The sequence below is a fragment of the Microtus pennsylvanicus genome, chromosome 13 (genome assembly GCF_037038515.1).
Source record: "Microtus pennsylvanicus isolate mMicPen1 chromosome 13, mMicPen1.hap1, whole genome shotgun sequence".
Classification (NCBI taxonomy): domain Eukaryota; kingdom Metazoa; phylum Chordata; class Mammalia; order Rodentia; family Cricetidae; genus Microtus; species Microtus pennsylvanicus.
The window spans coordinates 60,367,952-60,394,675 of record NC_134591.1 but is presented as its reverse complement, the minus strand read 5'-3'; the positions used below and the strand labels follow the sequence as shown (position 1 = coordinate 60,394,675).

The window sequence follows — 26,724 nt, the reverse complement described above, 5'->3', positions numbered from 1 at the left end:
CTTGACCACTGAGCCACCTCTCCAGCTTCAGTTTTCAATTCTTTATGTAAATACTCTATGTTGTACCTTAGGGAGAGGCACTTAACCACGGGCCTTTCTTGTAATAGTCCCTTACACCCCTCTCTCCCACTAGGCTGTGGGCTGCACAAGCGCAGAGGCCGTGGTACTTTAGCCAGGTGATACTCATACAGTTAGAGTGTTGAGGCGTCGGCTTTCCCATCCACAGCTGATGGAGCTAAGCATCAGAGGCCGACGCTGGACCGGATGACGTAAGCCACAGACGCGTGGGCTTTTCTGCTAGCGAAGGCCAGAATTGGTTTTATCCGTCCAGCTGAAGAAAGTGAAGGGGATTTGTTGGTGTTTCTGTCTGCAATTCATTCTTAACAAAATCAGAACACAGAGCAGGAGGTTAAGGTGCATACTCCTAAAAGGAAAGGAAAGAGGAAGGCAGAGGGGGCATGCCCACTCTTTCCTCAAACTCATCTTTAATGTAAGCCCCACTTCCTCTCTGAAAAAGGAAGGAGAAGGCAAGCCAGGAGGGTCATACCGAAGGCGGTTTGCCACATGCTACAGACAAAAACCCTGAATTCAATATAGTTCACACAGGCTAGTGGATATCAACCATCCCTGGTGCTCCAACATCCCAGTGAGGTTCTTTTTGCTTTCTTTTGGGGGGTGATCCCCCACCATCTAGGAAGGTGGGGAGGTAGGGTCTGGTCATTTCTAGAAGAGAGGAAAGTGCTAGGGTCTTGCCTTCATCCCTTCTGAGCTGTACTGAGAACCGTGGACTAGTATTTGGCAAGCAGGGGTGCCTCACACTTCCAAATCGTAAGGCAAGATTCCCAACTTTAGATTCTGTCTTTGGTGATCAGTCCGAGGGGCAAAAGGCAGCCGTGTCTGGTTTCTATGCTGGCAGCAGCTTCTGTGTGACTGTCTGGGAGACTGGGAAAGCCAATCACTAACCACAGCCACATCAGAAGTGGTATCCCCATGGGACTGATTCTGGTGTGAGGCCGCTAAGTCTGGTTCTCGTCCCCAAGATCCCACAAGTTCACCAGAATCCAGATTTGAAAAGTTTCTTTTCTGCGTTAGTCAGCCTGCACCAGAGTCTGCAGCAGGTAAACGGAACAAAGCAGAGAGAGACTGTGTAAGGAATGACTGTCGACAACAGGCCCAGGAAACGAGGCTGACGCTAACTGACTCTCAGGGCTTGCTGGAGCCAAAGACTGTGAAAACTCAGATTTCGGCAGTGTGCTCTAGGGAATTAAGAATATTTGGTGAAAGCGTTAGAACTTCTAGTCACTCAGAATGAAGTGCCGATTGCAAGCAAGACTCGAAGACTCAGGGGTCATTGCTCTGTAGCAGGATGACTAACATGGAGATCTGAGGAACAACGACGTGGCATGGATACTTCTAATCACGCTGTACGAACTCATATTCGAACTCCCAAGTTCAAGTGTTCACCTTCAGTTACGGTGATTGAAGACTCATCTATTGCATGCAGAGGCAGGGACCAAGGGAAGGGCTAGCAGGGCAAAGTTCAGAGCCAAGGGAAGCTAGCTCTAAGACAGAGCTGTCCTTTGGAATTTAGAGCCGCAGTGGGTTTCAGAGATAGTTAGAAATTTCGCCAAAGGAGAGGAGGGGAAGACACACTCGAGGGGCTTCCTTCTCTTCAAAACTCTTACATGGAAGCTAGACAATATGATCAGCAAGTAACAGTCTGCTTGGGATGCGGAGTAGAAGGAGGGATCTGAGGAAGAGGATGGGGAGGAAGAGGGAGAGGAGGGAACTGAGGAAAAGGAGGAGAAGGAGGGGGAGGAGGGAGAGGAAGAGGATTAGGAGAAGTTGGGGGAGGAAGAGGTGGAGGAGAACAAGGGGGAGGAGGAGGGAGAGGAGGAGGAGGAGGAGGAGGAGGAGGAGGAAGTATCTGAGAAGATGAGGAGGAGAAAGGGATGGGAGTGGAGGGAGATGAGGAACAGAGGGGAAGGGAGAAGAGAAAAGATTTTAGGAGCCCAGAGATGTAGAACTAGAGATACATCATTTGGCACACAGAAAGCAGTTACTACAAAGTCAAACCCAGGAAGAGAGGCAAAAAGGGATTTAAAAAAATGTGGTGATCTATTGGCAAAATTTAGACACTTATAGAAGCAGACCCAGAGAGTGCAGACCAAGGATGTGATCGTGTAATTTTGGATTGGATGAATTCATGAATGTGAAGATCAAGGTCCTTATTTTGGTAGGTGATTTTGAGTAGCCAGAAAGTTCCTTTTGCTTGGTTTGTTGACTGAATCTTGGCTGAAATAGTGGTCTACAGAACAAAGCTCTATGATGCCATAAATTCCGGGTTTACAAATGGAAGCTTGCTTCTCTGTGTGATGTGCTTCATTGCCACCGTCTTTGCATTTCCACAACGGACCTGAGGCAGGATGAAAAACACAGGGGAAACTTGCGGGACTTGAGAAAGGAGAGGAGCCCCTCACACCAGGATTAAATTAATATGTAAGAGTTAGCCAATGAGAAGCTAGAGCTAATAGGCCAAGCAGTGATTTAAATAATATAGTTTCTGTGTGATTATTTCCATTTCTGGGCAGCTGGGAAACAAACAAGCGGCCTCCTTCAACAGTAACCTTCGCGCTTCTTCTTTTAAAATTCCTTCAATTCCATCATTTTTCGTTCCTGTTCCACCATTCTTTGATCCCCATGCTGAGCAGAAATGCAGTTGGCTCACTCCCGGCTTTACCAAAGGCACTGAGGATGGGAGAGCTAAGCCATTCGAAGTCGAGAGGAGTCTCTTCTCTCGGAACAGATGCTGACTTGTGCCGAATGCCTTCCTTCATGGTTTGAAGTCATCACATTGCTCCTCTCTTACTCGTTCTGTTTTCCCATGGGTCCCAGCCCTGTTCTGGCCGTGCATGTCACGGTCAAGGATGGCGGACTTTCTTTCCTTGCTCCAGTCTCAGAGAGCAGAGGTGGAGCCCTCCCTACTCCCAGTCCTCTCAGGGTGAAATGACTTTTGGGATTTTTTTTCCTTGCAGAGTCTACAAGATGTCCTTGACAGATTCCTGTTGATGTGTACCTTACAGAACATTCCCTTTTGTGTTTATCCAAGAACTCCAGGGTGTCTGTAAAGGAAGTCATAACGAAAGGGATGAGGAGAAAAGCCCATGCTGACCTGAATCTCCATTTGCAGCACTCCTACAAAGCAGGGCTTAGTCCGCATCCTGGGCAGAGGCGAGAACAGGCTCGGAAGAGGTGAGATGCTTTGCACAGGACGACAGTGTGAAAGCCTGACTGGACCCAAATCTTGAGCTTACAAACTCTACTGGCAGGGGGGAGGGGGAGAGGATGCAGATGTTGCTCAGTTGGTAGAGTGCTTGCCTAGCACACACCACCAAGGCCTGGCTTCTAACCCCAGCACTGCCTAAACTAGGTACAGTGGTGCACACCCATGATGCCAGCAACAGGGAGGTGGAGGTAAGAGGATCTAAGCTCAAAGCATTCTCTACACCTTGAGTTTCCAGACAGCCTGGACTGTATGTGGGAAAGAAGACAAGAAGAAGAAAAAAAACTCCCTTTGTTTTCTCCTAACAGAGAAGTGAGACCAGGTCCCCAATTCACCAACCACCCTTGGGCTTCCCTGCCCTGCTCCTTGGAGCCTCGGCACCATGTCCCTGAATCTAGTTCCTCACTTCTTTCTCCCAGCTTCCCAATTTCCACAGTGGAAGGCCCTGTGGCCCTTTGTCTATGCTCTCAGACCTTGCAGGGTTTCTGAAGTGGATGCGTCTCCTGCCCGTGTTGTGAATATTGGCAACATGTACGAGTTCCTTGTGTGAGGGTCGGAGTTCCTTCCTGCTCTGATTCTGCTGGTGTTGAGACAGGCTGGCACTTGCTGCTGCCTGGCCTGCTCCTTTCCCTGCCTCTGGCAACAGGCCGGACCACTTCCTAAAGCCTACTGACGGAAGGCTCCCAACTGCCCCTGGTCTCTTGCTACTTCTTGCTCTGCTCCGTCTCCCAGGTGTCCTTCCTTGCCACATGCCTCTCAGTGACCAACCTGACACAGACGTTGGCAGTTGTGCCTCGGACTATAGAGGGGTTCTGCCTCAGCAGCTCAGTGTCGTCTCTGCCTCCGGATGCTTTCTCTGCTTTTCCCAGACTCAAGTTCCTGGGGATGAATTTGCATCTCACCCGACTCCTGCCAGAAGCTCTCCCAGGCTTGGGACAGTAGCAGAAACTCTCTTTTGTAGACCATCCTTTAAAGAAGAAACCCCTCTTTCTACCTCCCGAAGCCTTTGCCGACCTGATTTCCCTCCAGAGACTTCTTATCTCGGGCCCCTGTCTGGACAAGAAGGTAGGCATCCGACTGCCTCGCTGTCTACAATGGTTGGCTATCAAGAACAGTTGCCTTCAGGATGTGGGGGAGCTGGCTGGCATGTTTCCAGATCTGGTGCAAGGCTCTTCTTCCAGGGATCTTTGGACCCTACACCTGCTGGATTTGTCATTCAGCCAGGGACTGACGATGGTGAGTCCTGGGTCCCTCCAGGGTCTCCAGTGGGAGACTCTAAACCTGGACCAAACACATCTGGAGGCAGCGAAGGTGAAGGCCCCTGGGACTCCAGAAACTCAACATCTTGTCTGCGCAGCTCACTACCGTGGCTGAACTGCCCGCTGAGACTGTGACCCACTTCGAGCTGCAGGAGTTGAATGTGGGAGGCAACAAGATAAGAAATATAACTCAGGAGGCCCTGGCTTCCCGCCACAGCCTGAAGATCTTGAATCTTCCGAGTACTGGCCTGATGAAGCTACCACTGGGGTTTCTGGCTGCCATGCCTAGACTTCAGAGACTGAACCTGGCTGGAAACCAACTGCAGAGCCCGACGCCGTGCATGAATGAGACCAGAGACGTGTCAGGACTGATGACTCTGAATCTGGCAAGCAATGGGCTGCGCATCCTGCCTCCGGGCACCTTCTTCTGTTTACCACACTTGCGGGAACTGCTGCTTCAGGACAAGCTGCTCTCCCTGGAGGGGCAGCTCTTTCAGAATCTACAGCAACTAGAGACCTTGAACTTGGATAGAAAAAAAACCCTGCTTAACCTGGGTAAGAACTGGTTGACTGCTCTGCCTGTGCTGACCACCCTTAGCCTGCTAGATACCCAAATATCACTGAGCCCAGACCCTGGTTTCTGGAGAGCAGAGACTCTGCATACCCTGAAACTGAAGCTTCCCTCTTTCCCTGCTCCGGTGGTATTGTCCCTGCCCCAGTGGTATTGTCCCTGCCCATGTACCTGACCAGCTTAGAGCTTCATGCAGCCTCAGGCCTGAAACACTGGAAGTTGTCCCCGAACGTCTTTCCTTTTTTGGAGAACTTAACTATAAAAGGCAGGGGACTGAAACTGGAGGTGCAGAACGCCTCAGAGGTCTTCCCTGCTCTTCGGCAACTTTCCCTGCTCCAGAATAGCTTGGAGGCCTTCTGCTCCCAAGACGCCTCCAACGTTTTCCTCTGGCAGCTCCCAAAGCTTCTGTCCTTGAAGATCTGGGGGAGCTGGAAGCAGTTCCAGACCCTGCCTTATCACTGGGCTGCCCAGCCTACAGCTGCTGAAACTGGAGACCCTTCAATCCATAACCCAGCCCCGGGCGGTGCAGCGGGAGGAGCTGGTGAGTGAGATTCCACAGCTCCAGGCGCTACAGCTGTCTGACACAGGGCTCAAGTCACTGTCGGCCGCCGCTTTCCAGCGTCTGGGGAGTCTCCGAGTCTTAGCGCTCTACACTGAGAAGGACTTGGTGCTGCATGACAGTCTGAGGGAGTATAGCCCTCAGATGCCCAAGTACATATATATTCTGCAGTCACACTTGGCTTGCCAGCGTGCCAACGCATGGATGGAGCCATGGGTTAAGCAGTTCAATATACCATACATATAAATACTAGACCCGCAGTTATGTCCAGCAGAAGCAGGTGAGTGGGCCGAGCGTTCCCTTTTCTCCTTTCTATGGAACCACTGGCCCCAGACTTTGGAGTTAAAGCTCTTTCTAACTAGCTTTGCTTTCGTGTTTCTGCTAATTGCCTTGCCACTCTTCCAAGAAGCCAGGAACTCTTGGTTCCCTTACCTTGCAAGCCTTGTTCAGGCTTTGGCTCCAGGGTCGGAGGGGGTGAGGGGGATGAAGGAAAGAGATTCCTCTTTGACGTCTTCATATCCCACTGCAGGCAAGACCAGGGCTGGGTATTAGAGGAACTTCTGCCTACCCTGGAGGGCTTCCTTCCAGCTGGCCTGGGGCTACGCCTCTGCCTCCCTGATGGAGACTTTGAGCCTGGTAAGGATGTAGTTGATAATGTGGCAGACAGCATGGTGAGCAGCTGTGTTATACTCTGTGTGCTGAGCGGCCGGGCCCAGTGTGACCCTCGCTGTCGCCTGGAGCTCCACTTGGCCACCTCTCTCCTGCTAGCTGCCCCCTTCCCTCCAGTGCTTCTGCTAACCTTCCTGGAACCCATTTCCCGACACCAGCTCCCCGGTTACCACATACCAGCTTGGTTGCTTCGACGAGGAGACTACTGCTTGTGTCCCGAGGAGGATGAAAGAAAGGAGGGTTTTGGGGCTTGGCTGAGGAGCAAGCTGGGGCAGCCAGGCTTGGAGTAGGGTGGCACATGTGATTAAATGCTTTAATATGACTGAAGGAACAAGAAAAACACCTTCCGATTCATTACACATGGGTTCAATAGCAGTTTCACGCTGCAGGGCTGGATCAACAACCTATACTCGGTGGTTAATCAGCCACACTGTTCTGAGTTTGCAGTCTAGCACCTACTTTGGGGCAGCTCAACACCACCTTTAACTCCAGCTCCAGGGGATCTGATGCCCTCTTCTGGCCTCAGAGAGTACTGACACTCTTGTGTACATACCCACACCAACACATACACATAATTAAAAAAAAATAGTCCGGCAGTGATGGTGCATGCCTGTAATCCCAGTACTCAGGAGGCAGAGGTAGAGGCAAGGAGATTTCCATGAGTAGTTTGAGGCCAGCCTGGTCTACCAAGCAAATTCCAGGACAGCCAAAGCTGTTACACGGAGGAACGCTGTCTCAGAAAACAACAAAACAAAAACCAAAACAAAACAAAACAAAATACCCCACAAACCAACCAACCACAAACACACAAACAACAAGGACACTCTTTTAAAAAAAGACCGAAACCTAAAACATTGTTTTATATTACTATATGCTACATGTGTATTATTTATGAGCAGATACATATATGTTGGAAGCATGTGCTTCACTCCCAGGAATACTTGCTCCAGAAGGTTTGGCCATCAGGTCCTGTAGCAAAGATGAAGATAGACAGCTTCATCCGTGGAGCCTACTTCTGAGTCCACGGAAAAGATTCAGACAGGCATGCGCAGAGTGCTGCCAAACCAACAGAACCCAAGGCTATGTCTGCCCGGGATTTGGCCTCTTAGAGATTTTTTTTTTTTTTAAGTTTTCCACTTCTGTAGTAAAATGCCAGATTTTAATTAGACAAAGGCTGAGATACCATACAGTTTCAGGCTGGATTTAAGGTGAGGGGTGCCCTCTTGTGGCCTAATGGTGTCTGTCTCTTTTTGTATGCAACCTCTGTTTCTGCTCTTCAGGACAGACCTGGCTGATGTGAAGGTCTCACTGGACACCCCAGAGCTGGCTTTCCACCTTCAGACACCAACACACGCACTGTTTCTCTCTGATGTCTTGGCCCACTCAGCCCTCTTTACGGTGTCAGAGTTTACTCCAAGTTCTCATCCTTCCATCTACAGTTTCTTCCTCATGAGAAGTCAGGCAGAGAGCAAAGGTAACGCCTGGAGTTTTAGGGTGTCAAATTCCAGCCTAGGTACTTGTGTGTGTGATATTGAGCAGACTAATTTATACCTCTAAACCCCACCACTTTTGCAAGTTGGCGTAACAATACCAACCTCATAGCACTGCAGGGACAATTGAATAAGGTTTGCCAATAGTAACCTATTAATACCAACACATGACATACACTGAGGAAATCATGTGATATATTAAGTCAGGATATAGTTTCTAGCTAAAGAATTGGAAATGGGTTATTAAAACTAAGATGTACAACTTCCCCTAAATGTAACTCTAGCTAATGTAGTGAGCCCTATCCAAAAGCTAGCTACGGTCAATTCGCCCAAGTTTTATAGCTCTCAGTAAAAATAACAGCCAGTAGCCATTCAAATTTTTGAGCAAGGTGACCGACTTCACATTCCTCGCCAACCTTTTTCTCAACAGTCCTTAAAGGAAGATTTCACTATTATTCCCACCTTCCAGATAAGGAAACTAAAACGTTAGATGTGTAGGAGAGACAGCTCAGTTGATAAAGTGCTTGCCACATGATCAATAAGGGTTGGAGGTCGGGTCTCCAGCATCCATATAAAAGCCAGGAGCCACAGTGCCACATGTAATGCCGGTGCTGGGGGCAGATTCCCAGAGCGCATGGGTTAGCCACCCTAGCTGAACCTTGGCGCTTCAGGTTCATTGAGAGATCCCATCTCTAGTTAACAGGGTGGAGAACGCTCTATGAAGGACGCGCGTCCTGACCTCAGGCCTCCCCAAGGAAGTGCACCTGCCCACACAAACACACGTGTACGAAAGAGGTGCTAGCTAGCACTCTGCCCGAGGGTTTGCAGCTACGGAGTGTCCAGGCATGCCCCCTGCATTGCAAGGTAAGTGGTTGGACCCCAGAGTCTATGGTTTATCCACATATTATCTTTAATCTTCAAAATACCGTGAAACATAGGTTCTGTTCTGTCCCCTGAATTTGACAGACGACAAAGAAAACCAAAGACAAATGCACTGCACTGCTTTCTTCAAGGCTGCACAGCTAGGAAGTCGCGGAGTCGGGATTTGGCTCTATGCCTGACTACAAACCCCACATTTCCAGCTTCCTACTCGATTGCTCATCCCTCAGTGAATTTACAGTGAGCATCTTAGCTAGTGTTACTGTCGCTGTGACAAAGGGTCACGGCCAAAGCAATCTGGGGAGGGAAGGGTTTATTTGGCTGACACTTCCACATTGCAGCCTGTCGTTGAAGGAAGCTGGGACAGGGTCTCCTCAATCAGTGCAGGAACCTGGAGGCAAGAGCTGATGCAGAAGCTAAGGAAGGACACTGCTTACTGGCTCGCTCAGCCTGCTTTCTAACAGAACCCGGAACCACTAGCACAGGAGAGGCCCCACCTACAACTGGCTGAGCCCTCCCCCATCAATCATTAATTAAGAAAATGTCCCCCAGGCTTCCCCATAGTCCGTCTTATGGAGGCATTTTTATCAATGGAGGCTCTCTCCTCTCGGATGACTCTAGCTTGGGTCAAGTTGACGTAAAACTAACCAGGACAGTGATATAGAGCAAGCACAAATTATACTAAGATGATTCAGCAACAAGGGTGACTTGGTTCCAACACCCACAAGGATTCAAGCTCGTAGAAACCGATTTTCATAATAATGGCCAATATCTCCTGGCTCGAGTTAGCAGTTCTAGGTTTATTGTTTTACTGACGCCTACCAGAAACCTGCGACGTGGTGCTATTATTGTTCTTACAAGTGAAGAAGGGAGGTACAGAATTCTTCCAAACCACTCAACTAAGTTGTGACCTGGAAACTGTAGTTTCAACTGCCCAACACTTGCCTGCTCAACAGAATGATCACTGCAGTTAAGTTTCTTTTTCTTTTTTTTTTTTTTGGTTTTTCGAGACAGGGTTTCTCTGTGGTTTTGGAGCCTGTCCTGGAACTAGCTCTTGTAGACCAGGATGGTCTCGAACTCACAGAGATCCGCCTGCCTCTGCCTCCCAAGTGCTGGGATTAAAGGTGTGCGCCACCATCGCCTGGCTGCAGTTAAGTTTCAAACCTGAGCCTAATTAACATATCAAAGCGAACTTGACCTCCCTGCATTCTTCAGTCCCTATAGGCACGTCAGCCATTTGTCCCAGGTTTGAAACCTAACAGTAGCCACCCTCTTCCCTCTTTCACTATTATTTCTTCCCTACTTTCTCTAGCTTCGGTTCCTCGGTGAGTCCAATCCATTATAATATAGGCTCCGCCTACTAGGCGGTGCTGTTACCGAAGAACCAATGGAAAGAGTCAGGATCGCCTCGGGCTACGCCCCCAGGCGTTGACCCTGCTAGATTTGTTCCGGTGCCAGAGCCTATAAGAAGATGACGCACTCATTGGCTAACGCCATCAGAGAAGCGGCCGACAGGGGTTATTGTCAGCAGGCGCTCGAGCGATGCGTTTTGGGAGTTGTAGTCTCGGAGACCTGGTTCCTAGACTGGCGCCGTCGGGACTCCTCGTCCCAGCATCCCCCGCACGAGCCTGGGAGCACTTCCGCCCTGCTGTGAAGTGGGTGTCTCGGTGGTGAGTCCGGGTGGCGGATGGGGTGCCCCTGAGAGTCAGGCGCTGAGCTGGAGACTTAGGAGGTGGTGGTACCCTGGGGGGTCTGGGAATGTGAGAGGGAAAAGTAGCGTGTGTGTGTGTGTGTGTGTGTGTGTGTGTGTGTGTGTGTGTGTTGTGTGTGGTGCGGGGAGGGCAGAGGATGCAGCAGCGTCTGGAATGTGAGAGGGGAAAGTAGCATGTGTGTGTGTGTGTGTGTGTGTGTGTGTGTGTTGTGTGTGTGGCGCGGGGAGGGCAGAGGATGCAGCAGCGTCTGGAGATGGGTCACCGAGGGGTCGGTCCGAAGAGTGAGTTGGAGGAGCCCTCAGTGAGGCGGGTCTTACAGAGGTCTGCAGGTGAGGTGGAAGGGATGGGTTTTTGCCGCGTACCGTAGGAAAGTCACTCACCTTAAGGTCTGGAGAGCACAGGCAGGGAGAGAGGATTCCAAGGGCCCTGTCAAAGAAGTGAAAAGGCCCTGAGCCGAATGAAGTCTGACCTTAAAATAGTGCTTCATTCTCCACACCCAAGTTCATGTCATTTGTGATGGGACTCGCTTTAGTGTTCAGCCCCAAACCTTTGCTTCTTCCCTCATTCCTGATGGCAGTGAGTCTTCATCTACTGACCCACCCACTTCTGACCCACCCACCCACTCTCTACTGACCCACCCACCAGCTTGTTTAACCAGTGGATTTCTCCTGCATTCTTCCCCATCCATGCGGGTTTCACATCTTGCCTTTTCTTTAGTATCTCCTAAAATCACCTCTACCTTCTGAGGGTCTCTGCAGAAGCGTCCACGTTTTTGTTTCTCCAGCTCTGACAAACACTGCAGCCAGTGCGATCTGTAGCACTCAAGTCGGACTGTATTTTCAGTCCCCCAGCTTGGGATCCCGAACTGGTGTGCAGTGCATGTTGAAGGAAAACGTGGTATTAGAGTTTTTGTAACTCCCTTTGCAGCCCACTTTTCACACCCTCCACATTCTGGGGCTGCCAGAGTTTCCCCCATCTTCTGGGTGGGCCATTTGGTTCTCTACTGTTCTATACCCTGTCTCTCTGCTGTGGCATCCTCAGGACGGCTCATGTCCATTTCCCTTTGTCCAGCTCAGAACAGTAAACACCTAATGTAGACCAAGTAAATGAGTAAATGCCTGGCGAATGCGGGCTGGCGATCGTCAGGGTGAGCTTTGTTAGCCCAGGCTTGAAGATGCTATGGACTTCCACAGCATGGAAGAGGCAGAAGCGGGTCTCGAATCTCTCTTCTCTCTCTTCCTTGATGTCTTTTCTGTCTCCCATAGCATAATTCTGGCAGGTCTGAGGCTGTGTGGCATGATGAGGAAAATGATGGGAGAAGACTGACTTGGGCCTATGTCCGACCTCTGCCACTTGGTGGTTCTCTCTCTTCCTCTCGGAAGCTCAGTTTCCCTCTGTCCATCTCAGCTGGGTCGTCCCTTGGTAAGGAGCCATTTCAAGTCAGCACACTGTCTTTGCATAAGCTTCCAAGCACAGCTGGGTTTTCCAGCGTGAGCATGAGACAGAAGATCGACTTTGGCATGGGCTAATGCTGTAGGAAAGCCACCCCACTTCCATGGGGTGACAAGAAAGGCTCACGAAACTGAAAGCAGGCAGAGAGTAGAAGAGACGTAGCGCTCAGCACCACATGCCCTCTCTGGAGCGGACTCGGATGGATCAACTCTGAAACGTAGATAGTGTCCCTTCTCTCTCGCTCTGTTCTTTGTGTGACACGGGAGTTACAGGTTAGTGACGCTCAGCTCAGCACTAATGGCCTTCCACTTGCTTGCCTGGAGGATTCCTTGCAAATATGGATGGAAAATCCTGCGATGTATTTAGCGCCAATAAAAGACACCTCTTGGTGACCTGGAGATATATATATTCCTCAGGACTAGAGTTTGCCCCTGCCCAGCTGTTGATTGACTGTATTGACCTCCCTTCCCCCACAGTAGTCCATATGAAGAAGATTGATATATATACACACACACACACACACACACACACACACACACACACCAGGGGTTTATTTCTATTTGTAATAAACTTTAAAGATTTTGAGGATCTCTCCCCCAAAAGATGGTCTAGGCTCTGGCTTTGGGACTGGTGGCTGCTCTTGTCGGATGAATGTCCCCTTTGTGCAGGAGCATGGGAGTCTTTGCTTGCTGACTTGCTATCTGTCCCAGCTATTGTTGGATCTGTAGATCCCAGTACAATGCTGAGCACATAATGGGTACTCTGTAAGTGCCTAACAGCTTAGTCCTTGTGTGTGACAGTGACAGATAAGTGTTTGGATTAGTGTCTCAGGAAAAAAATGTGTTTTTACAAAAAGTTATGAAATGTTGATTCTTTTTTTTTTTTTCAAGACAGGGTTTCTCTGTAGCTTTGGTGCCTGTCCCGGAACTAGCTCTTGTAGACCAGGCTGGTCTCAAACTCCCAGAGATCCGCCTGCCTCTGCCTCCCGAGTGCTGGGATTAAAGGCCTGCGCCACCACCGCCCGGAGAAATGTTGATTCTTTAATGTAAATCATGGACATTCTAGACTCTTGATATAACAGATTCATATATTTAATACAAGGCAACAAAGTTATTTAATGGCTCTACTGTTTATCATATATGAGGTGCTGTTATGGCCTTAGTGATACACTGTAGTGGCATTGTCCAGTGTGGAAATAGGTGACTGCAAAGTGTGGGTGATCATTTATGTCAGGGGTGTGTGTCAGCTGGGACCAGGATCAGGGATGAGGGTAGGGCATGACAAGGGCGCCCCCAGGAATTCTTCCTGAAGGAGGTGACAGAGGGATGAGCCTGGAGTAGCCCAGTGGCCATGCGTTTTTCTCCGAGCATCTTCCTAAGTACATGGGCATCTTTATAGCCAGTCTCTATTTTTTTTGTCACCTTTGCCTTGTTTCTATACAGCCTAGTTAGATGACCCAGAATGTTGTCTGAGATTTCTGTCCTGCCCAGTTCCTACAGTCGTTAAGTCCCCCCCCCCCCAAAATCACACAGAGGTCTACATTAGTTATAAACTGAATGGCCCATTAGCTCAGGCTTCTTATTAACTCTTATATAGCCCATTATTAGCCCATTATTCTTGTCTGTGTTAGCCATGTGGCTTAGTACCTTATTCAGCAGGGCAGTCACATCTTGCTTCTTCTGTGGCTGGGCCAGGGACTGCAGAAAGAGCTTCCTTCTTCCCAGAATTCTCCTGTTCTCATTGACCCGCCTTACTTCCTGTCTGGTTGTCCCACCTATACTTCCTACCTGGCTACTGGCCAATCAGCGTTTATTTAAAATATAATTGACAGAATACAGACCACTGTCCCACACCACCAGAATACCAAATGCCATTGTCCTTCTCCTCTGGGTTCTGCTGTACCATTCTAGCTTAGATGTAAACAATGGTCTCCTTGGGTTGGGCATGTTTTATGTCATTAGACTTGCCACAAAGAACTTTTCTAAGGGAACCCAGTGTGGGTGTCACCAGGGAGGCTCTTCTCTCTTTCTCTCTTTAGATGCCAATATGCACATGTCCCTACAATGTGTTATAGAAGATGGTGTCAGGGAAAGATAGAAGTTGAAGAGAAAAGAACTCTTTCGACGTGGACAGGAAACCAATTGTTCTTAGTCTAGTTTGCTCCTGTCCTCAGGAATTCACTATCTATAACTTCATTGTTCGCTGTGCTCCTCTGGGGGCTGAACACTGTTAGATTCATCGGAAGCTGTGGTCTGGGCATGATAGGGTGATCATGGTTGTAAGGGGGTGCCCAAGGTGCCACGGAAGCTGTGACTGAGGACAAGCCCTGTTTTAGGGACTGGGAAGGCCCATGGAAATGTGCAGTTTAAGGAGAGACCTAGGCAGGTGAGGATGGGCTGCAAGTGGCTCTGTGGAGGGTTCAGAGGGCAGTGGGGAGGAACTGTGGGCTGGGCAGCTGGAGCAGGTAGTAGTCAGGTGTTGTGTAGAATGGACTGGACATGAGGGTGAGAGCTGGAGAAGGAGATGGCCTGGTCATGCATTGGAGGGCAAGTGCAGGATGGGTGTGCTGGTTCTGTGGCCTGATGTGGTTCTGTGGCCTGATGTGGTTCTGTGGCCTGATGTGGTGATTCTGTGGCCTGATGTGGTGATTCTGTGGACTGATGTGGTGATTCTGTGGCCTGATGTGGTGATTCTGTGGCCTGATGTGGTGATTCTGTGGACTGATGTCGTTCTGTGGCCTGATGTGGTGGTTCCGTGGACTGATGTGGTGACGGTTCTGTGGACTGATGTGGTTCTGTGGCCTGATGTGGTGGTTCTGTGGCCTGATGTGGTGATTCTGTGGCCTGATGTGGTGATTCTGTGGACTGATGTGGTGATTCTGTGGACTGATGTGGTTCTGTGGACTGATGTGGTGACGGTTCTGTGGACTGATGTGGTTCTGTGGCCTGATGTGGTGGTTCTGTGGCCTGATGTGGTGATTCTGTGGCCTGATGTGGTGATTCTGTGGCCTGATGTGGTGATTCTGTGGACTGATGTGGTGATTCTGTGGACTGATGTGGTTCTGTGGCCTGATGTGGTGGTTCCGTGGACTGATGTGGTGACGGTTCTGTGGACTGATGTGGTGATTCTGTGGACTGATGTGGTTCTGTGGCCTGATGTGGTGACGGTTCTGTGGACTGATGTGGTTCTGTGGCCTGATGTGGTGATTCTGTGGACTGATGTGGTTCTGTGGCCTGATGTGGTGGTTCTGTGGCCTGATGTGGTGGTTCTGTGGCCTGATGTGGTGATTCTGTGGACTGATGTGGTTCTGTGGCCTGATGTGGTGGTTCCGTAGACTGATGTGGTGACGGTTCTGTGGCCTGATGTGGTGGTTCCGTGGACTGATGTGGTGACGGTTCTGTGGACTGATGTGGTTCTGTGGCCTGATGTGGTGGTTCTGTGGACTGATGTGGTTCTCTGGACTGATGTGATGATTCTATGGACCATGCTTACACATTCAGCTGTGTCCCGAAGGATGGAACTTGGTGCTGTCTGCCTGTAGAGTGAGCTAGGTGCTGGCTTCGGAGCCTGATCAGGGTCTCATTCCCTGCTCTTTGCAGAGGAGCATCTCTGCGTCTTTCTGTGCCTTCCACAGCTGGAGTGTTCGAGAGAGGTGAGGAAAGCGAAGCTTCTGGGTCCTCTCGCTCACTCTGCTCTTTGTCTTTCCGCCTTTGCAGTCCTTCCCCAGGAGTCCCTTGAAGGCCACATTGCCAATCACTGGATGAGTTCAGCCCAGCTGAAGTGAAGCTGTCAGGCCCAGGGATGGCTGTGGCCTCGCCTCCACCAGAGCTTGAAGACATCCTGATTGTGAATCTGCAAGAGGACTCATGGGGCTCAGACTCCAAACCCCAGAAGGAGGTCCATGGCCACGTCCCTGGCCCCGAGGTTTCCCGCCGGTGTTTTAGACAGTTCCAATACCAGGACGCAGCTGGACCCCATGAGGCCTTCAGCCAGCTCTGGGCTCTCTGCTGTCGTTGGCTGAGGCCTGAGATCCGCCTCAAAGAGCAGATCCTAGAATTACTGGTTCTGGAACAGTTCCTGTCCATCCTACCCAGAGAGGTGCAGACCTGGGTGCAGGCACGACACCCTGAGAGCGGGGAGGAGGCTGTGGCCCTGGTGGAGGATTGGCACCGAGAGGCCTGGGCTGCCGGGCAGCAGGTGAGGCTCATAGTCTGTTCTCTGAGTAGCTGGTTGACAAGGTAGGGGCCTGGAACTGAGTTAATAATTGCCCCCAAATCACAATAATAGTAATCATTGAGTAACTGCTGTGTACCAAGCCCTGCTGTATAGTAGTTAGTATTCTAAATGCTTGACTTGTGTTAACTCATTAAATCCTGCCGCAGCTTAATAAGGTGGGTCGATACTGTTAGCCTAATTTTACTAGTGAGGATATGGAGGCAAAGAAAAGATAGGCAGTTGGTTCAAAGTCACTACCTACTGGATTGTAGAGCCAAGATCTGCACTTGGAAAAGTAACTAGACTGTGTATAACACCATTGAAACTGCCTCCCAGCACATACAGCGTGCCCACATTTGATAAATGGGATTGAAATGAGGAACTAGATAAAGCCCACACTCCTACAACCACCTGATTTTGACAAAGAGGCAACAACAACAACAAACAAGCAAGCAAACAAACACCCCACATTGGCGAAAAGACAGCTGTCTTAGTTGCTTTTCCATTGCTGTGAAGTGATACCATGACCATCATTCGGGATGTGTGGTTGGTGGTGGACATGGTGCTCGAGCAGTAGCTAAAAGCTTACACCCTGTTTGGCAAGATGGACGCAGAGAGAGAGAGAGAAAGAGAGAGAGAGAAAGAGAGAGAGAGAGAGAGAGAGAGAGAGAGAGAGAGAGAGAGAGGGGCTGGGTCTAATGTGGGCTTGAAACCCCCAGTGATACAACCTCCAAGGCCACACCTTCTAATCCCTCCCAAACAGTCTCTAACAACTGGGAAGCAAACATAAGAGCCTATGGGGGCATTCTCAATTGAAACATCACAGCAACATCTTTAGCAAAGGATGCTGGTCAAACTGGATAGCTTGCTGTAGGAGAATGAGCTTGATCCCTAACTCTGCCCAAAATGCCACTCCACAAGGATCCAAGACCTCAACATAAGACCTGACAGCTTGGATCAGACAGAGGAGAAGGTAGGGAATATGCTTCAACTTACAGCACAATCAGGACTATCCAAACAGGATCCCTGCAGCACAGGTGTTAAGATTAACACTTGACAGATGGACCTCATGGCACTAAAAAGCTTGTACAGCAAAAGGACATCATCATTTGAGCAAAGAAACAGTCTACAGAATGGGGGAAATCTTTGCCAGCTATACCTGACAGAGGGTTAGTATCCACAATAGACAAAACAAACAAACAAAACAAAAACCACCCTCAAAAATTAAACAAGAAAACACACAAAACCCTAAGCAACAAACAACCAGACAAAACCTAATTAAAATTTAGAGCATGAAATTGTACAAAGGATTCTCAGAAGCAGAAATACAAATGTCTGAGACATTTTTTTAATGTTCAGTATTCTTAGCTATCAGATAAATGCAAATTATAATTCATTTGCGATTTCATCGTAGCCCAGTCAGAATAGTTAAGATTAAAACAACAAGCTGAACAATGGTGGCACACACCTTTAATCTCAGCACTCGGGAGGCAGAGGCAGGTGTATGTCTGTGAGTTCGAGGCCAGCCTGGTCTCTAAGAGCTAGTTCCAGGACAGGCTCCAAAGCTATAGAGAAACCCTGTCTCGAAAAACCAAAAACAAACAAAACGAAACAAAAAGATCAACAACAACAGAAAACAACTGGCAACAAATGGTATCCTGGATATGGGGAAGGGAAACACTGCTAGTGGACACATGAACTGGTGCGGCCACTCTGGAAATCAGTGTGGAGGTTTACCAGAGGTAGATGTGACGTAGATCTACCATGGGATCCAGCATATTCCTGAAGGACTGTATTCTGCCACAGTGATACTTTCTCACCGTGTTTATTCTGCTTGCTTCACAATGACCAGGCGATGGAAACAGCCCGGGTATCCTTCTGACCGTAACGAAAATGCACGTATATAGAGTGGGATATTATTTAACTGTGAAGGAAAATGAATTGTGGAATCCACAGGTAATGGATGGAGCAGAAAGTAATCATTTTGAGTGTTGTAACCCAGACCCAGAAAGTAAGGAATGCCATCGAGTCTAGACATGCAGTTTCTGTGTAGCTTGTAACCACTAAAGAGGCAAACGGGCTTATGAGAGGCTTATAAATTACATTTTCATTTCCCACAATTTTACGTAATTTGTCTCTGGGAATCAAGAGCACTTTGAATAGTGATCACCTGCTTGAAATATTTGTACAGCCTCCCAGAATAGTGTAAATGCTGATTCGTTTACTAAAGTCACTCTGGTAGCTTTCTCATCGAGTCTGAAACTCTTTTTTGAACCTTAAGAGTCTGTTAACCCTGGAACAGATTCAAACACAAAATAACATTCCCGACTCACTGAAGGGACCTGATTGAACTGATGACGGAAGTTCTGACTTCATATGTAGGGACTGGAGCTGTGTGCAGAAGACTGCAGGTCCTCCGGAGCAGTTCAGGCGTGTCCGAGCTCCCGGCTGCCGCCAGCCGGTCACCGCTCTGAGGCACAGCACCGGAAACAATGGAATACACATCCTGGCCTTTCCAAGATGAAAGAGAGCGGTCAGTACCAAGGCTGTGGGGACATGAGAAAATGAGGCCTTTCCTCCCAAGGGACAGGCTTGGGAGGTGGGAGAAAGGATGTGCAGGATTCAAGGTCCACGATAGAACAATGTCTGATGGATATTGTCATTGAGCTCTGTGGGAGAGGATGCTGTAGGTACCACACTAGCTCTATACAGTTACATAGAGGTGCGGGCGTGGCAGTGGGTGTGTGCTGCTCATAGGGTGAGGACAGGTACCTCACACGTGGCACACTGAAGACAGCTTAGGACTCCCAGCTTCTAAAAGGAAAGTCAAAGGAGAGTGTGCACTGGGCATGGGCTACCCCGGCTTGACCCCGTGTGACCTTTGGGAAGCTGCGTCTTGGAAGGAAATGGTTTAGTCATGTCTCACAGGGTTCTTCTCTTCTCCAGCAGTCCTCACACCCCAGGCCCCAACTGTTCCAAAGATGGGGAGCACTGGCGATTGGGAGGTAGCAGCCAAGTCCCAGGTAAACTGCTGTTTCCTCTTCCTGTCATCCTCTGCCATGCCCCTTCCCCGTGGCCTCCCCTAGCAGAGGGGTATAGGGCTTAGGGTGTTAGCCTTTGCCCCACTGGGCCTGCTGGTGCTCACTGACCATGATGCTAGCTCCACACATGGCATCGCTGAAGTGTCTGATCTTTCTTAGGCCTGGTCAGGTTCCCGACTGCTTTTAAAAGTGTCAGTGACATTTAAGGTCCTTTCTGTGTGTGCCATAGGAGGCCCTGAACCCTGGTAGAGGAGCCCAGGAGGACCCCGCAGGAGATGACCGTGGGAATGGTGAGTGTCTGGGGAAGGAAACTGCCCTGCTTCAGGGCCTAGCTTGCCCATTTCTGGCACGCCACCCCTCAGAGCCAGAGCTCTGCACCCCTTAGCTTTCAGGGGAGGAAGAAGGCTGGCTCTCTCCCCGCCTTCTCTCCCGCCTTCTCTCTCTCCTTGCCTTCTTCTCTCCCACTTCTCTTTCTCCCTGCCTTCTCTCTCCCCCTTCTCTCTTAACCCTTCTCTCTCTCCCTGCCTTCTCTCTCCTCCATCTCTCTCCCCTTCTTTCTTTCCCCCTTCCCTCTCTCCCTCCTCTTTTTTCTACCCCTTCTCTCTCTCCTTGTCCCTGCTATCAGAATTTGCTTCATGTTTAGTGTTGTTTTGTGCTATAGGAAAAAGTGTCAGCGGAGGTCTGACGTTTCCCAGCAAGAGAGAAACACACACACACACACACACACACACACACACACACACACACACACACCCTGCACTTGCTCCTTCCTTCCAACAGTGGAGTTGAATCTGGCTGGGTTGTTTGAAGTCCTGCGTTTGTAATTTGTGGATCTGTACTGGCCACCCTGTTGTATGATGTATTTCATACCAACAGCACAGCAAATGAGGAGCCGGCAGGTCCCTTTTGTGCTCAGCGAGGTGGTCCTGATGCTTCTAGGCTCCTTTCTCCAGGGTGATCAGTACGGGACTTTCTCATTGGCCTCTTTCAGGAGAAGGGCGGGAGTTTCCTTGACAGTGTGGAGAAGCACAGACCAGCAGGTCGTTTCTGCTCAGTGTGTCTGTTCTTCCTTTTGCATAGGAGTTCCAGTTTCAAAGCAAAGTGTTACCTCCCAGCATGAGCGAGGACCAGAGGATTTGGGCCTGAGCCTTCTAAACTGTGGGAACGGGAGCCCTGCAGATCATAGTGTGGACAGTGAGCCAAACAAGCCAGCGGAAGCCGCAGCCCAGGAGGACTCCAGGGCCTGGGAGGAACAAGGCGACGGGGAGGATGTGAAGGTGTCAGGTGTGCACTGGAGCTACGAGGAGACCAAGACCTTCCTGGCAATCTTAAGTGAGTCTCCTTTCTCGGAAAAGCTCCAGACTTGCCACCAGAATCGCCAGGTGTACCGAGCTATTGCGGAGCGGCTGAGGGCACGGGGCTTCTTGCGAACTCTGGAGCAGTGTCGCTACAGGGTCAAAAACCTCCTACGGAATTACCGGAAAGCCAAAAACAGCCACCCGCCAGGAACCTGCCCCTTCTACGAAGAGCTGGAGGCCCTGGTGAGGGCTCGGACGACCATCAGAAGAGCCACCGGTGGGCCAGGAGAGGCTGTGGCCCACCACAGGCTGGGTGACAGTGACGCTGAGATGGATGACCAAGAGGAAGGCAGCTGGGAGCCTGAGGAGGCCACAGAAGACTGCAGTGGTCCTGGCCTGGCCACCAAGGAGTCTCTTCAGGGTCCCAGGAGTGCAGGGGGCCCAGCTCTGCTCCAGAGCCGCATTGGTAAGAATATGGCGTGTAACTGGATGAATGTCAGCCAGGCTGCAGCTTCCCAGGTTAGAACTCGGACTAGGAGTTGTGTCAGTGACGCTAGAGTAAGGTGCCAGGTCCCTGGACCACCCTCAGGCTCACACTCTCTTCTCTAGTGGCCACATCTGGTTATAGGAGCAATAATTCTAAAGCCTTGCTAGACCTGGAGAGACCCCAGTTGCTTCCCTGAGTGTCACTGGTGACTCTCCTAGGTGGCACCAGACCGCAGTTGCTTCCCTGAGTGTCACTGGTGACTCTCCTAGGTGGCACCAGACCCCAGTTGCTTCCCTGAGTGTCACTGGTGACTCTCCTAGGTGGCACCAGACCGCAGTTGCTTCCCTGAGTGTCACTGGTGACTCTCCTAGGTGGCACCAGAGCGAATTTTTTCATGTCCATAGGTGTGCTTCTCTAGTGTGTGTGACAGCAGCCCAGTAATTCCCAGTGTGTTTGGGTTAAGAGAGAGTGAGGGAAATAGTAAAGCGTAGGGGAGAAGCTCACAGTGTGGACTTGAGAATCCTGGTGTGACAAACACACCTCTTGCAAAGAGACAGTCACTGACATCCATGAATGAAGCGTCTGAAGCCTCAGGAAGGAACAGTCTGGGCTCCTGCTCATGTTCATGGCCCCTCATCCCGCCCCAACTCCCATGCTGCCTCCTTGGGTTACGTGACTTACCTGCACCGGAATGGAGTCTGGATTACGGCGACCAGAGAGGGAAGGGTGTCCTCAGCTGTCTGTCAAGGTCCGTTTATGTCTCTGGTCCATGGGGATTCTCAGATTCCATGTTAAAGAATTCACAGAGGAGACGAGATGTATTCTGAATGAATACAGGGAGAATCTCGTGGATCTCAGTGACTCATTGGCTGAAGCCAAGGGAATGGCTCCCTTGATGCCATTGCTAAAACATGGCCACTTGTTTCTCCCTTGAGAGGGTGAGAGAGGATACCTTGGCTCATTTTCCCAGCATACCCCCGAGAAGCAAGTCTGTGTTCCAAGGTACTTGGACAGTTTCTGAGACCCGTGTCCTAGGGATCTATCAGTCAGGTGATGCTGGTCTTAACCTCTGAACTCTTCACTTCGACAGCAGGTGTGCACTGGGGCTTCGAGGAGACCAAGGCCTTCCTGGCAATTCTCAGTGAGTCCCCGTTCTCTGAAAGGCTTCGTACCTGTCACCAGAACCGCCAGGTGTACCGGGCCGTGGCAGAGCGGCTGTGTGCGCTGGGCTTCCTGAGGACTCTGGAGCAGTGTCGCTACAGATTCAAAAACCTTCTTCGAAGCTACCGAAAAGCCAAGAACAGCCACCCACCAGCAACCTGCCCCTTCTACGAGGAACTGGACTCACTAATGAGGGCTCGGACGGTGATCAGGGCCATGGAGATGGCAGAAGAAGTCAGAGGTCTTCCTGGATCTGGGCAGAGTGGTACTGAGCCTGATGAGCAAGAGGCCTGGGCTGAGATGGAAGATGAAGATGCCATTAAACTTCTGACTCCAGATCCCCAAACTCCAGACACAGGTGAGCCTGGAGTCTAGGTGTCGGCAGAATCTGAAGCCAGTGCAAAGAGGGGAGCTGAAGGGACTGAAATCTGCACAATACATCCCAAGACTAAGTTCTCAGCACCAAGGAGGTTCATTTACCCCAGGGGGACAAAGGGCAGGGAATAGGAGACAAAGACAGAGGGTAGAGATGAGGGAGAAGGGAAAAAGAACAAGGGAGAAGGGAAGGGATATTTGCCCCAAGGGACAAAAGACTGCCTCTGGATGGAGAGGAGACAGACATGGCCCATAGGCCACAGCAGTGAATAACGGCCAAAGGGGAAACCCATTTTAGAATGAGTTGGTTTATTTTGATTGGGCATGTTAATTAGAGTGGCCAAAGGGGGCTTCTGATTGCTGGACTTCAATACTTTGATAGCTGGACCTTGGTGGTCAGCCTCAGGAGGAGGAAGTGGCCAAATAAGGGAATAGACTTTGGCGACCAGCTTTAGGGATGTAATTTTAACAGTTTAGCAAGGCAGACGGAATGGGGGAAAGAGAAGGCTGGCCAGAGCCATGTTTGCCATGCTCGGGCCTACTAGAGTCCTTCAGGAACCAGGTATATTATCTTTGTCTCTGAGTCAAAAGAGGGAAGGAGATCAAATAGGAAAAGAATGGTGCATTGCCTAGATCCTGTCATCTCTGATTTAGTGTTATCCTGCACACAAGGTGGCCAGTCTGGCTTTTACCGCGACACGTCTGGGTAATTATGGAACAGATTCAGTCTTGTATGACACAGGATCTGTTCAGTGTACTGGAGGGCGCTATGAGCTGATTAGTATTGAGTACAGACTTCAGAGGAATGGCCGGGAAGGGGAGCCAGGCTGAATGGTTGCCGGGGTGGGATTACTGTATTCCAGAACACTCCTCAACTTTTCAGAATGAGAAGCACACATGTATCCAGAAACATAGTAACATTTATAAGCTGAGGAATATAAGATTCACATCTGTGTTAGCCAGATTTCACACTACACGATATAGGTACGTTAATGCTAACCAGTGAACGAACAAAAAACTTCTATTTCTGTCAGTTCTTTCAGGTTTTGAGTTGAAGCATACGGATGAAGACCGAATTTCAGAGCAGGACGTTTTTGGGGAGTTGCCTGGAGCATTCTCAGAGTATCCCACAGACGCCATTTGTCGGCCCCATGCCTGGGGGGAGGACGAGAATGAAGATGAAGGACCATGGCGGAATGCGCTCCCATGGGAAGAGTGTTCCTCTGAGGAGGACTTAGGAAAGCTCATCGACCATCGAGGTCTGTACCTCACAGAGAAGCCCTACAAATGTCACACACGCATGAAATGCTTCACTAGGAACTTCCACTGCGTGGCCCACCAACGAGCCTACACGGGTGAGAAGCCCTACAAGTGTCCTGATTGTGGAAAAGGTTTTAGTGACCGCTCCAACCTCAGTACCCACCAAAGAACCCACAGCGGGGGAAAGCCCTTTACATGTGGGGAGATTCGGAACAGCTTCAAGCAGGGCTCAAACCTCCCGGAACATCGGAGGCTCCACTCGGGAGGAGCTCCTGACCTGTGTGATGTGTCTGGGGAGAACTTTGGCGACAGCCCATCTTTTAGTGCTCGCTGGAGAAACTCTGCATGGGAGTTACCTGAACGTCCTCAAGATGTCAGCATGATAATCAGTTCTCCTGGGCCCTGTCACACCACCTCAGGGGAGAAGCTGTTCCCATGTCCTGAGTGTGGAAGGTGTTTCTCTAAGAGCTCTGCCCTCATCAGTCACCAGAGAATCCACACGGGCGAGAAGCCATATGAGTGTGGAGAGTGTGGGAAGAGCTTCAGTAAGGGCTCCACCCTGGCCAACCACCAACGGACGCACACTGGCGAGAAGCCGTACAAGTGTGCGGCCTGTGGGAAGTGCTTCAGCGAGCGCTCCAAGCTCACCACCCACCAGAGGGTCCACACGGGGGAGAAGCCCTACCGGTGCCTCACGTGTGGGAAGTTCTTCCGCGACCGCTCCAACCTCATCACTCACCAGAGAATCCACACGGGCGAGAAGCCGTACAAGTGCAGGGAGTGTGGGAAGTGCTTTAACCAGAGCTCCAGTCTCATCATTCACCAGCGGATCCACACCGGGGAGAAGCCCTACAAGTGCACGGAGTGCGGCAAGGACTTCAACAACAGTTCCCACTTCAGTGCCCACCGCAGAGCCCACGCCGGGCGGAGAGCACTGTAGGCCGCACCTCCTCCCGACTGAAGAGCAATAATGCGTGTTTATGTCTCATTGTTACTTCTAAAACATGCGAGAAAGAAAGCTTCCAATGTCTAAGCTTGGTGTATACTTAGAGGTGTTTTCCTGGTAAAATTCAGGTCATTTAGATGTGAGTTACACCCACAGGGATTGTGATTTGGAGGTACTTGTCAAGTGTAATCTGGTTTGTCCCCCCTCACCACCACCATCACAGAACCCCTCTAGAATCATCAGGCTGTCCTTACATCTGTCTGTGGAGAGCTCAGTTGTGTGCGAGGCGGACGGATGGTGTAGGGTGAGAGTTGAATCTGTGACCCAGCGTGTTGACTCTACGTCCTCGCTCTGCTTCTCACTGTTCTTGTCCCTGGTAGTGTGCAGCTGGGGCGAATCCTCACAGAGAAACCTTGGGACTTCATGGTGAGAGCAGGAGTAAACTGAGGACCGGTGCCCAGGGCATTCACGGCAGGGTCGGCAGCGAGCCGGGCAGCAGTGGCATCGTGGCAGAATCAGCAACAAGAGCAGAAATAACTGCGCATTGAACATTTGCTTTGAGCCCCCGTAGCAGTCCGGCTTCCCAGAGTAGAAAACGGAGGGCCGGGCAGGTTGGGTGACTGCATTGACCACACGTCCGAGAGTGAGAGAGGCAGAATTCGTCCAGACTCATGTGTCCCCGGAGTCTGGGCAGCTGTGTGCCTCACTGAGCCCTCTGACAGGGAGGCAGGTACCTAGTACTAGGATGGCAGAATATGATGACCAGCGAGCATCCCCCTCTAACGAATACAGAGGCGGAGAGTTCCTGCCCACGAAAGGAGTTGGGATGTTCAGAACTGGCGAAGCCCTCTGTGTAAGGCTGAGCTGGTGGGCAGGAGTCCACCTTTAGAGTCGTGGGTGAGAGACGGAGGTAGGCTGAAACGCCGTGTCTCCAGGGGGACAGTGCTTTGGTGAAGAAGTGGGTCCGAGGGTCCTTCTCCCAGGTCAGTCCAGCTTCTCATAGGTTTATAAGCCTTGCCAAGCAGCCTCCCCTCCCGTCCCGTCACTCTTGCCCTTTGGCCTCTCTGACTCATTGTCTTCATTTTCAGTCCTGATGCCAAGCCCGAGGTGGAAGGCGTTGACGCCTTGACCTCTACAGAGAGGGCTTGGGAATGGCTCCGTTTCTTGGTTCTCAGCGCCAGTTCGGCTGGAGTCCTCTTGTCCCAGGCTGCCGAGTGTGGTCATGCAGACCAGCATCTCACACAGACAGGTCAAGTCACAGAGGTTCACGCACAGTGGTTTTGTTTGTAGCACTTTGGCCTCTAGAGCTTTTCCTTAGATGGGTTTAAAAGTGTTGACCAAGGGCCTTGTCTTTCGTGGATTTTAAAGGAAGATGACTTTCTTACAGCTGTGTGTGACCTTAGGGTGCTGTTCATATCCCAGTTATTCTATGGCCGTGGGAAGTATAAGTATTGATCGGATAATAGCTGTGGAGAACTCGGAAGACTTGCACTTTTTCTTTGCACGTGAAAAGGTGGGTGGGAGGTCTTCCTATTCCCAGTAAGGAGGTCACTCCCTAGCCTTTCCTTAGTTCCAGAACAGAACCCTTCCCAGGAGCCAGTCTACCCGAGGCTACCTCCTACCAGCTCTTTCCAGCTTACCTTACCTGGCTTATGTCTGAGAAGCAGGGGTCATGGGATGATCCCTGACTAGTAACCAGAAAATGCCAATAGCTGCATAGAAAGATATGTAGAATACTCTAAGTGGACCAATAGGAGGGGTCCTGAAGGAGAGAAGAACATTCTAGAGAAAGTTACCAAGGTGTGAAATAGCATGGGTTTCAGGTGAAGGTAGAGATCCAGAGGTTTGTAGGGGTTGGGATGGAGGGGGGGAGTGGCATCCAAGATTATTCAGGTACTGGGGCAAGGTCATTCTAGACGTAGCAAGGCCCCAGGCTTTTTCCTTACACCAGTTGGAAGCTTAGCTGGGTGGATCCTCAATGGTGCTAATCTCTGTCAGTTCCAGCCTCTCTTCCAGCACATGCCTTAGCTGTAACATTAAATCGCCAAGTGCTTTTTTCCTCTTCAA

At 50.4% G+C, this 26,724-nt stretch overlaps 2 protein-coding genes across 11 annotated transcripts; both read left to right on the top strand.

Annotated features, from left to right (window-relative positions):
• Positions 1-264: 264 nt before the first annotated feature.
• On the top strand, positions 265-10,364 carry LOC142833329 (toll-like receptor 12). Its single transcript, XM_075944618.1, is given in 11 exon segments — positions 265-269; positions 3,191-3,252; positions 3,879-4,603; positions 4,605-5,228; positions 5,231-5,536; positions 5,538-6,104; positions 6,106-6,144; positions 6,146-6,627; positions 7,622-7,815; positions 10,023-10,035; positions 10,169-10,364. Coding segments are annotated over 11 exon segments (3,213 nt in total).
• Zscan20 (zinc finger and SCAN domain containing 20) lies at positions 10,174-26,724 on the top strand. Of its 10 annotated transcripts, none has more exons than XM_075945441.1 (8): positions 10,174-10,380; positions 15,591-16,071; positions 18,472-18,622; positions 19,036-19,112; positions 19,360-19,420; positions 20,211-20,894; positions 22,006-22,434; positions 23,486-26,724. In XM_075945441.1, exons 2-8 carry the CDS (start codon positions 15,676-15,678, stop codon positions 24,649-24,651), a joined length of 2,964 nt encoding a protein of 987 aa, XP_075801556.1. In that variant the 5' UTR covers positions 10,174-10,380; positions 15,591-15,675; the 3' UTR covers positions 24,652-26,724. The 10 variants fall into 10 exon arrangements, with proteins under 10 accessions (XP_075801556.1, XP_075801561.1, XP_075801558.1 ...); XM_075945446.1 differs by having other exon boundaries at positions 10,232-10,380; positions 19,039-19,112; XM_075945443.1 differs by having other exon boundaries at positions 10,372-10,751.

Coding starts and splice junctions, on each gene's coding strand:
- Zscan20 (XM_075945441.1), top strand. CDS start 15,676: ATGGCTGTGGCCTCGCCTCCACCAGAGCTTGAAGACATCCTGATTGTG. Junction 16,072..18,471: donor CCTGGGCTGCCGGGCAGCAG/GTGAGGCTCATA, acceptor CTTCATATGTAG/GGACTGGAGCTGTGTGCAGA. Junction 20,895..22,005: donor TCTGCTCCAGAGCCGCATTG/GTAAGAATATGG, acceptor TCACTTCGACAG/CAGGTGTGCACTGGGGCTTC.